This window comes from Eretmochelys imbricata, chromosome 3 (genome assembly GCF_965152235.1).
Source record: "Eretmochelys imbricata isolate rEreImb1 chromosome 3, rEreImb1.hap1, whole genome shotgun sequence".
NCBI classification, from domain to species: Eukaryota; Metazoa; Chordata; order Testudines; family Cheloniidae; genus Eretmochelys; species Eretmochelys imbricata.
This window is the reverse complement of record NC_135574.1, coordinates 1,598,420-1,609,589: the sequence shown is the minus strand read 5'-3', so window position 1 is coordinate 1,609,589 and position 11,170 is coordinate 1,598,420. Positions and strand designations below refer to the sequence as shown.

Genomic DNA, 11,170 nt, shown 5'->3' with positions numbered 1-11,170 from the left:
ATTGGTCCACGTGAGCGAGGCCGGGGGGGCGGGGCAGGGCAGAGACGTGGCAGGGCGAGCGCGGGGCCCGGGGGCGCGTCTGCGCGCCGGCGGCCAATCAGCGCGGGCCGTGGCGCGCGCCCCCACCCCTCCCCTAGCTGCCGCGGGCGCGCGCCCTGGCTGCGCGCTGACTCGGCGGGCGCGGCGCGCGGTGACGGGCGGCCCCATGGCCTCGGCGGGCCCGGCCGGCGCGGGGCGCTGGGAGCTGGTGCGCAGGGGCCGGGGCCGGCGGCCCGCGGGGGGCGCTGGCGGGCGCAGGGCGCTGCAGGAGGCCAACAGCGGCCGCCTGCTGCCTTCGGCCTGTGAGTGGGGGCGGGGCGGAGACCCCCGGGGGGAGGAGCGGGGCTCAGCCCCCTCCGGGGGGGTGCGGGCGGGTCTCAGGCCCCTCCGGGGGGGTGCGGGGCTCAGGCCCCTCCCGGGGGGATAGAGCGTGCGGGGGGGCTCAGGCCCCTCTCGCGGGGGTAGAGCGGGAGCGGGTCTCAGCCCCCTCCCGGGGGGGGTGTGGGCGCGGGCGGGCTGGGGGGAGGAGGGCGGAGGGCTCAGGTCCCCCTGGGGGGCAGAGCCAAATTTGTGCAGGAAATGGCCCACCTTGATTATCATGCACATTGTAGGGAGAGTGGTCACTTTGGATAAGCTATTGCCAGCAGGAGAGTGAGTTTGGGGGGGGTGGGGGGGAGAAAACCTGGATTTGTGCAGGAAATGGCCCACCTTGATTATCATACACATTGTAGGGAGAGTGGTCACTTTGGATGGGCTATCACCAGCAGGAGAGTGAGTTTGTGTGTGGGGGGGGGGGTGGAGGGTGAGAAAACCTGGATTTGTGCTGGAAATGGCCCACCTTGATTATCATACACATTGTAAGGAGAGTGATCACTTTAGATAAGCTATTACCAGCAGGACAGTGGGGTGGGAGGAGGTATTGTTTCATGGTCTCTGTGTATATATAAAGTCTGCTGCAGTTTCCACGGTATGTATCTGATGAAGTGAGCTGTAGCTCACGAAAGCTCATGCTCAAATAAATTGGTTAGTCTCTAAGGTGCCACGAGTCCTCCTTTTCTTTTTCCATATTAAATGGTGACTTGCCGTGCAGCCTATCCCGCTGCCCAGGGCTCAGCCCGGGGGGAAGGAGATGGACTGCAGGGCCAAGACTCTGTACAAGGGAGATAGTGGTTTGTTAAGGAGCTGTAGTCCCTGGCTTGTAAAAGTTTTATTGACTTAATACTGGATTTGCTTTTTTACGGGGTCTTTTTTAGCTGATGTGCTTCATCCCAATACATCTGCTTGTACTTGAGCGGCCTCTACGGTCTCAGCCGAATGGATCACTTCCCTCTGTTTTTCTTATTTCTAGTGCCCATCACTACATCAGACACCATCTTTGAGCTGGGGTTTGAGAAAACCGTGAAGAAGCAGAACAAAGAGCAAGTGCCTCCAGCCCCTGTCCCTGAGCAGCATCACAAAAAACAGAACATGGGGAAAAATGCTAAAAAGTCAACCGCAGTTGATGCAGGACTCAAGCAAGGCAAATTCCGAACGCTGGAGGATGCACTGAAAGCTGTGAGTTTCACCTCCTACTATTGAAGCAGAAGGGCGTAAAGAGCAGTGCATCAGCAGTCAGGAGTTTATAGATGGGCCTGCTCATCTTAACTCATCCTGGTGATGCCACAAGAAGCCAGGTCCAGAGCTGCCGCAGAGCTTAGGGCGCTCGTAGTCTCCAACCTCAATGTTTGTGTTGCAGAATCTGAAGAACGGCATTTCGTTTGTGTAAATTAGAGCTGTCAGAGATGTATGCATTAATGTAATTAAATGCCAGCTATTTGCTCAGTGCTGTCTGACACACAAATATAGTCCTTTGCTTGGGCTTCTTAGCTTCCAAAATTCAAACCCTGATGAGGAAAGATGCACTGAACAATCCGTAGGAAAGTGTTCTCTTCGTTTCCCCCCCTTTCCATCTTCTACTACCCACTGTTAAGGTTGGGGTGGGGAAGGCATTTGACTAATGTGTGCTACAGGGGCAGGTTGCATGGAAGAAGCGAGCCCTGAAGCGGTTTTTGAGGGGTATGTGTTGGGTATGGGGGCAAGATGGCGTACTGGGACTGAGGTTTTGTTCCATGTATAGGAGAAAATAGGGTGGTGGCACTGACCGGTCTCAGCAAGCAGTTCACCACCCTGGAATACTGCGTGCTGGGACCTGTTATCTCCAGGGTTTGCACCTTCATGTTAAAGACCAGGGTGGGCATGGGCCGTGTTGTAGAAATCTGTGAAGCTCATGTTAAGAAAAGCAAGAAGGTGAAATGTGGGAGTGGGCTGAAAAGGGGTCCGGAAGAATGCAGGGGGTCCAAAAGCATCATGTAAGGGAAAATGACGAGTGGCAAAACGTGTCTTTAAAGAGAAGTTCTGTGATCTCACAGTAATAAGAAAGGTCAGAGGATGTAAAGGGAAAACAGCTTTCGGGAAAAGCTTGCGGGTAATTTAACTGGATGGGAGCAGCAGAATGTAAAAACCGAGTACACAAGAATGTGAAGGTTTCTGAGCTCCCGCCTCCTGTGCTGTTCTCTCTGTTGCTCTTTTATCGTGGGGACTCGGATGCTGCCCCTGGTGCTTTCAGAGCTGTAAGAGATTGCTTGTCCAGACTAGTGGGGCAAATTGTGATGCCCAGACTACCTGTGTGCCTTGAGGAGCAGCATTCCGTTCTGCCCCGGTTTTGGAAAGTGCCCATCTTACCACTTCCTAGAATTCAGATTTCAGAGGCTGCTGCCTTTGATGTGCCCTAGTCCTCACTGAGCCAAACTAGTATTTTGCTATTCACTGTTGCACTGTCTGAATAAACGTCTCTGCAGAGCAGTAGGGACTCTTTGGAGTTTTAATATACTATATGTATTGTATGACTTTTAGATCAACCTTTGGACTTTTGGATAATTTAAGCACTATGCCTGGATGTACAGACACTCTTAACCTGTGTATTATATAATTTTAACATTAGCTTTAATGACCTTTTTAAATCTTGATAGGAAAATGGTATAGGGAGTGTACTGCCTCTGTCCCAGTATCATCATTCTAATGCCCCCAGTGCAAATGAGATGAGATGGGGGCACTCCCGGCTACTGTCTTGGTGTGTCTAGTGCCATTCTTGGAGGTCACGTTGATTATTTGAAGTGAACATTGACTTCCTTTTTAAAAAAACCAAACATCTTGTTGCTATGCCTGGCCAAAGCCCAAGCTGGGACTTTCTTTTTGTTCTGTGTTCGTACAGCACCTAGCCCAATGGGGCCTGGCCCATGACTGGGGCTCCTGGGTGCTACTATAATCCCAAAAAGAATGAGGAGTACTTGTGGCACCTTAGAGACTAACAAATTTATTTGAGCATAAGCTTTCGTGGTCTAAAGCCCACTTCATCAGATGCATGCAGTGGAAAATACAGTAGGAAGCTAGATATATACATAAAACATGAAAAAATGGGGGTTGTCATAACTCTAACAAGACAAATCGATTAAGGTGGGCTATTATCAGCAGGAGAAAAAAATGTTTGTAGTGATAATCAGGATGGCTCATTCGAACAGTTGACAAGAAGGTGTGAGTAAGAGTAGGGGGAAATTACTGCTAGAATGTTTGTCTGCCTAGGTGCTTGTACAGCGCCCATTGGCATAGTACCTGAGTGTAGACTGACTCTTAGAAAAGCCAGACAAGGATTACATTGAAGCTTGTCATGGGATAATGAAGACTTGGTGCACCAGCTGTCTGCTGGGCTCCTGTATTCAGTTCCTTCTCTTTAATCTAGGTTCTTATTCCATGCTCATCATAGGGGTGTCTGTTACATTTCTGTTGGAGAAGGACATTACCATTTACATTCGATTTCTGGTTTAAGCCAAATGCATGTTGTGCGTCAGTGTTAATTGTTGGTTTCAGAGTAACTGACGTGTTAGTCTGTATTCGCAAAAAGAAAAGGAGTACTTGTGGCACCTTAGAGACTAACCAATTTATCTGAGCATGAGCTTTCGTGAGCTACAGCTCACTTCATCGGATGCATACCGTGCATCCGATGAAGTGAGCTGTAGCTCATGAAAGCTTATGCTCAGATAAATTGGTTAGTCTCTAAGGTGCCACAAGTACTCCTTTTCTTTTAGTGTTAGTTGTCTTTGTGTTTTACAAGAAGGATAGACGTTAGGCGTTAAAAAGAGCAATCCAAACCAAACGAGTGTGGAAGGGGATAAATAGCCTGGCTTTTAGAATGGAATTCCTAATAGAAGTTAGGAAGCTTACATGACTGGTCCCTGAGGGTGGAGTGAACTAGTGCACAATGATCCAGTAATGTTTCCAGGCAAACAGGCCCTCCTGGCTTTGGGTGTGTTTACAAATGTAGCAAGAGATGGTCCCTGCCTTGAAGAGATTCAAATCTAATTTTAAAACAAGATGTGCCAAATAGGTAGAGGGTGACAATGATAAGAACGTATCTTGAAGTAGACTAGTTATTGGCCCAGTGTGCTGGTTCTGGGTCGTTCAGACAAGCAAGGAATCTTGCTATCCAGTCACTTCCTACCTCCAGGTCTCTGTGCAGGTTGATGCCCCAAAGTGAACTGATTCTGATACAAATGCAGTTGTGCGTAGTGGTAAGTGTGGACAACTCAGCATGGTTGACTCTGACTGCTTGGAAAAATGCAGCTACGTGCTATCTTGTTATCTTCGGATTATGCCTTTGGTAACACCTGGTTTTCCCTTTGCCAGTTGGTGGGGATGCACACAGTGAACCAACTGGCTTTGTAATTGAAACTTAGCACATAGTTCTCTTGCTGCAAAAAATAGTTGAGTCCATCTGTGACTCCCTTTCAGCTGCTGGCTTGCCGGTGCTAACAGGTGCATACGGTGGAGAAAACATATTTTAGTCACCAGCTCTGACTTTCATATTCATGGGGAGCAAGAAGGGGCAAGTCTGCACAGTCTCTTTTCGGTTTAGAGCAGCGTTCTATTTTTATTTGCTTTACTGACTTTCAGTCTTGCTATAAAAATCTGTTCAGTTCTGGACAAGTGTTCAGGTCCCTGCATATTTTTTTATTCTTCTCTTTGGGCTCAGCATTGGGCTTTACCGGTTTTAATAGTTTCTATGTAAAGAAACAAAACCAGATCTTGTGGATCAGTATCACTGTTGCTGTTCCTGTAAGGATGCAAAGGGTCAGTGAGTGGGGGAGCGGTGAAGGCCGCGGCCCTAGGAAGCCTGTATGTCCTATACTGGAAATGCAGGGCTCTTCTTGAACCAGTACAGATGGAAATGTAGTTCAGCTGTCTTTTTACACAATCTTCCTGAACTAACTTACATTTCAGATCTCACTCTTCCATACTGAGGATACTTAGGATTCAGATCCATTCTCTGAATCTCAGATTGAGATTTTATACCATGTTCTTTGTGTGTCTTTTACAGCTTGATTTGACAGAACTTCAGAAGGAGCTGGATAAAAGTCAGAACGTGTTTCCTGAGAACCCATCTGTGTGGGTTAAAGACCTGGCTGGATATCTAAACTACAAGCTGCAGACCCCTCGGAGCGACCCCACTCTCAGCCAGCATACTCCTGGTCAGTGACTCTTTAAAGAACAAACTGTCCAGCGTGAAATGCTTGAGCGGCACGAGGGCAGTAAAACCTCATTCTGGTCGCCGTGCTCTGCTCTTGCATGTTGCTTTACAAACATTGATGCCAGCCTGATAATACAGACATCTTGGTCAGTTCTGATGTGCCCTTGAGCTAGGTGCTTTGAAGACACACACACTGAATCTATGCTGGCAAAAATGGGCCCATAACTCAACACCCATGGGTGCACTCAGAAAAGGAGTTGGAGTGGTGGCACCTGCTATGTAAACAGAACTTAGGCATTTTTACCGCTCTGCTGTCTAACCCTGCTCCGAGCAGGTCTGCGTGACATGGTGCTTGAAATTAGCCCACCTACTTAATAGCTAGTGGTCTAATCATCACCATAAGGAAACTTGCTAACTGTAATGTTAAGATACAGGTCTCGTTTTAAACCCAAATTGATCCCTTCCTTATAAACCTGCTCCCATTTTTATCCCTGCATATTTATGTCACAGAGAAAAAAATTTTGAACCTGAGGTTGAGTTAATGCACAATATGCTAAAGAAAACCAGTGCTCATCAGGGCTGTAGTTCTGTTGTCCCTCACAGGCACAGATCGTGGTCCTGGCGGGTGAGAGCACAAGATGGTGTATTATTTGGTGTCTGCAACAGACCATCAAATCACAGCAGGGAACCAGATGACCACTTCCTTATGCACCTGTCTATAATGTGTAGGGGGAAAAGGTGCATAATCACTTGGGACTTTAGTTTGAGTGACTCCTGTGGGAGGTCTCAAGCTACCAGTAGTGTAACATCCTTGGAATGTCTCAACAGTACAGATGACAATTTCCTAACCCAGAAAGTGTTGCAGCCAACTTGGGGAAAGAAATTCTGTATTAGACCATGTCCTAACAGATAGAGAGGAACTGATCACCGAACTAAAAATTAATGGTAGCTTAGGTACAAGTGGTCATGACTTGATCACATTTAGAATGCACAATCAGCATAAAGTCCAGACCAGTAATATACATACTTGGCACTTTAATAGGGCCAATTTCGCAAAGCTGAAAGCAATTATGAGCCAGATCAGTTGGGAGGAAGAGTTTAATCAGAAAAATGTGAATGATAATTGGGAATCATTTAAGGACACTTTACTAGATGCCTCCAAAGGCACAATCTCACAATCGAGGAAGAAGGCTGTGCTGGTTCAAAAATTGATCTGGTTTAGAGGGGAAGTGAAGGCAGCTATAAAAATATATATATAACAAATAGAAGAAAGGGGAAGTTGACAGTAATGAATGTAAATCAGAAATTAAAAATCGTAGAAAATTGATCAGGGAAGCCAAGGGACACAAGGAGAAATCTGTGGCTGCAAAGTTCAGGACAATAAGGCGTTTTTTAAATATATTAGGAACAAAAAGAATCCTGACAATGGTATTGGTCCACTACTAAATGGAAATAGTAGAATTATCAATAATCATGCAGAAGAGACAAAACTGTTCAATATATATTTCTGTTCTGTATTTGGGGGAAAGACACATGATGTAGTCTCATCATATGGTGATGATAGCACTCTTTCCACTCCACTGGTATCTCTGGAGGATGTTAAACAGAAGCTACTAAAGTCAGACTTTTTAAAATCAGTGGATCTCGATGACTTGCGTCCAAGAGTTTTGAAAGAACTAGCCACTAATGTTGATTTTTCAGTAAGTCTTGGAGCACTGGGGAAGTTCCAGAAGATTGAAGAAAGGCTGATGATGTGCCAGTTTTTAAAAGGGTAAATGGATGACCCAGGTAACTATGGGCCTGTCAGGCTGACATTGAACCCTGGCAACATAATGGAGCAGCTGATATAAGACTATTAATAATAGGGTAATATAATTAATGCAAAGCAACATGGGTGTATGGAGATCAACCCTGTCAAACGAACTTAACATCTTTTTTTGATGAGATTACAAGTTTATTTGATCAACATAATAGTGTTGAGATAATATACTTAGACTTCTCTCTAGGCATTTGACGGCACCCCATAACATTTTGATTAAAAAACTAGATTGATATAAAATTAACACTGCACACATTAAATGGATTCAAAACTGGCTCACAGATAAGTCTCAAACTGTAATTGTAAATGAGGTGTGTGTAGTGGGGTCCTGCCGGGATCAGTTCTAGGCCGTACGCTCTTTATCCTTTGAGTGACCAAGAAGAAAAGCATAAAATCATCACAGACAAAGATTGCAGATGACCCAAAACCTGTGGGTATGTGGTAAATATTTAAGGAAACAGGTCCCTGGTTCAGAGCTATCTGGGTCTCTGCTTCCTCCCAGTTTACGAAAACGTGTGTTTTAATATGGCTAAAAGCATACATCTAGTGACAAGAAATGCAGGCCATTTTTACATATTACATATAATCAGCTGAACATGATCTCCCAGTGTGAAGCTGTGGCCAAAAGAGCTAATGTGATCCTGCATAAACGTAAATCTCCAGTAGGAGCAGAGAGGTTATTTGAGCTCTGTATTTAGCGTTAGCGTGACTGCTGTTGGAATACTGTGCCCAGTTTTGGTGCCCACAGTTCAAGAAGGATGCTGATAATTTGGAGAGTGGTCAGAGAAGAGCCATGAATATGATTAAAGGACTAGAAAACCTACCTTATAATGATAGACTCAAGGAGCTCAATCTATTTAGCTTAGCAAAGAGAAGGATAAGGGGTGACTTGATCACAGTCTGTAAGTATTTACATGGGGAACAAATAGTTGATGGGCTCTTCAGTCTAGCAGAGAAAGATCCAGTGGATAGAGGTAGAAGCTAGACAAGTTCAGACTGGCAATAAGGTAAATATTTAACAGGGAGAGTAATTAACCAGTGGAACAATTTCCCAAGGGCTGTGGTTGCTTTTCCATCACTGACTATTTTTAAATTAAGATAAGCTGTTTTACTAAAAGATCGGCTTTAGGAATTATTTTTGAAGTTCTCAGGAGGTCAGACTAGATCAGTGGTCCCCAAACTATGGGGCACGCCCCGCTAGGGGGGCGTGGAGGAATGTTTAAGAGGGTGCGGGGGAACATTGGGGGGGGGTGGCGGAGTCCAGGCCAACTCCCATACGGGGAGGGAGCGCCCCTGGCCCCCTCGCCCCCCTCTGGCCATCGGCCCCAGCTGTGGTCCTAGCCCTGGCTCCCAACCAAGGCTCCTGGGGTGTGTGTGTGGAGCATGGACAGCAGTAAGGAGGGGCACGACGTAAAAAGTGTGGGGACCACTGGACAAGATGGTCCCAGTGATCCCTTCTGGCCTTGGAATGTAGGAATCTGAGGACTAAAGGAGCGGAGGGCTGAGTATGTTGACTTTGGCCTTATCTATGCTAGGCTTGCATGACATTTTTGGTAGTGGCTACTGCTAGCTCAGCAGCACCAGAGGAAACCTAGAGACTTGGTTCCTAGCAGACACTGGATTTTAAAGCTCACTCTGCATATGAGCCGTGTGTTGGTGCCCATCTGTTTCAGATCCTTTGCGTGTGCGCACATTATACAAAGCGAAATGTTTTTCATTTAAAAAGTAGCTTTTCCTCAGTCACCAGGCTTTTGTGTACCTCGAGGGTGGAACAGAATCATAACCCTTATCTGTGACTGTGCAGATAAAGCATGGGCCACTGCTTAATTTTGTGTACTTCTGTAATCTGACATCTGCATACGCTAGTTAAAAAGTCAGTCTTCACACATGGCAGAGAACTGACAAATTAGTGACTTTCCTTAATCCTACCTGCTCCCCAAGACCCTACATTTTCTCACCTGGTCTTCTAAAATTGGGCAACAAAGTTCCTGTGTGGCCGTGGCTCTCAAACGTTTTGTTTTGGCAGCCCCTCTCAAACAGCAAGCCTCTGAGCGCGACTCCTCTTATAAATTAAAAACACCTTTTTCTGTTGAACACTATTTTAAATGCTAAATTTATAATCCTGTTCAAAATGAATTTACGTTTTCTCACCGCTTTTAAATTGAGACTAAAACACATTTTTATTGAATGATTGTTACAAGCATAAAACTTACCTTGTTAACTAGTTACTTTTTAATACTGGGGAGGGCTCAAAGAAACTTGGTCGATATCACTTTTTGCAGCAGACTTAGCACCCTGTTACTATCTTTACCTCTGCACGGCTGCTGACGGAGGCTCATCCGATAGAACTGGGCAGCCCTGAAAGCAGCGGCCGCGCAGAAGAAAGGGTGGGAATGGGGCACTAAGTCTGCTGTGAAAAGTGATATTTGTATGTTTGTTAGTCACTTTTCACAGCCTCCCAGCTGCCTTCAGAGATAGGTGGCTGGAGAGCGGGGGCTGCTGGCTGGGTGCCCAGCTCTAAAGGCAGCACTGCCACCAGCAGCAGGAGTGCAGAAGTAAGACTGGCAATGCCATACCATGCCACCCTTACTTCTGTGCAACGTTTGATATTTGTGCTGTGGAGTTTGGCTCGGGGGGGGGTCGGAGGGGGATAAGGCAAATTTGGAGTGGCTATTGCCCCTGCAAAGGCTCCCCCCCAGCACCGCCCCTGCCTGTGTGGCTGACCGTTAAATTATAAATTACTTTTTTTTGCTGATCTCAGTGTTCTGATTGCTCTGCGTTTAATGCAGCTCGTCAGCTGCTGAACAGTCAAGCCCTCTCATGTTGTCTCAGTCCCACTTCTTTAGTCTCAAAACAACAAACCTGCGCGCACGATGCTCCAATCCCCAGAGTCCAGTTTCCTTAAGGTGGTGATATTACAAACGTATATTTTGTTTAGGAACAATGATCGCTGCATCTTATGGTTGCAATACTTTCTGAAGTAAATGCGCTACATGGCGATGGAAAGGTGTGTGTAACTTTCTAAAACGCTAGATTTAAATTATATATTTTATACCAGTTGCTCTCTTTTGTGCATATACTTGTGACCTGCAGTTTGAGATCCCCTACGGTCCTTGCTAACTCACTTCTGGAGCACTGCTGATGCCTGGGAAACTGCGATTTAATCATAGGACAGCATGACTTGCTCCGGTGGTGGTTCACTGTCTACCTGGAAGCAAGAATCTGAATACAAAGGTCTCTGTTCATCCATCGTGAAAGGGACAATTGTAAAGACAGATTATTTGCAGGAATCTCTTCTGCTTTATGCATTGCCAAACCACCGAGTTTCGTTCCTGTAGATTAGAAGACAGAGACAGCACTGTAATGTTTTGTCCCCCAAATCCCACGTGACTCCGGTGAAACCAGCAGTTAAAAAATAATCTTTTTATTCCTAAACTCTGCACGCTTCCTCTGGCGTAACTGAGAATAGGAGTCGCTTATTGACCCTGCATTGCACATGTTCCCTTGAAGCCACTTGCAAGCTTTTATAGTAGCATTTATTAATGTGGGCCCATGAAATTCCCTCACACTTGTGTGTTCTTCTGACTCCAGATTACCCCTACAGTCTTGTGAACAAGGAGCTGAGAAGCATCATCAAGTCCCTGCTAGTGAAAGCCTCCAGCGTGCTGGAGCTCTTCTTCGATCACTGTATTTATACGATGTTGCAAGAGCTGGACAAAACTCCTGGTAAGAGCCACCTGGACCAGGGCCCA

The 11,170-nt window shown here is 46.3% G+C and overlaps 1 protein-coding gene across 3 annotated transcripts in view; it reads left to right on the top strand.

Annotated features, from left to right (window-relative positions):
• Positions 1-205: 205 nt before the first annotated feature.
• TMEM214 (transmembrane protein 214) overlaps positions 206-11,170 on the top strand; it is a 37,386-nt gene continuing 26,421 nt past the window's right edge. For all 3 annotated transcript variants that reach the window (XR_013345529.1, XM_077812257.1, XM_077812256.1), the window contains exons 1-4: positions 206-341; positions 1,388-1,593; positions 5,450-5,600; positions 11,010-11,144. Coding sequence is in view for 2 of the 3 variants with exons in the window: in XM_077812257.1 (XP_077668383.1) it covers positions 206-341; positions 1,388-1,593; positions 5,450-5,600; positions 11,010-11,144 (628 nt within the window). In the remaining variant the exon portion in view is untranslated. The remainder of the gene's footprint in view (positions 342-1,387; positions 1,594-5,449; positions 5,601-11,009; positions 11,145-11,170) is intronic.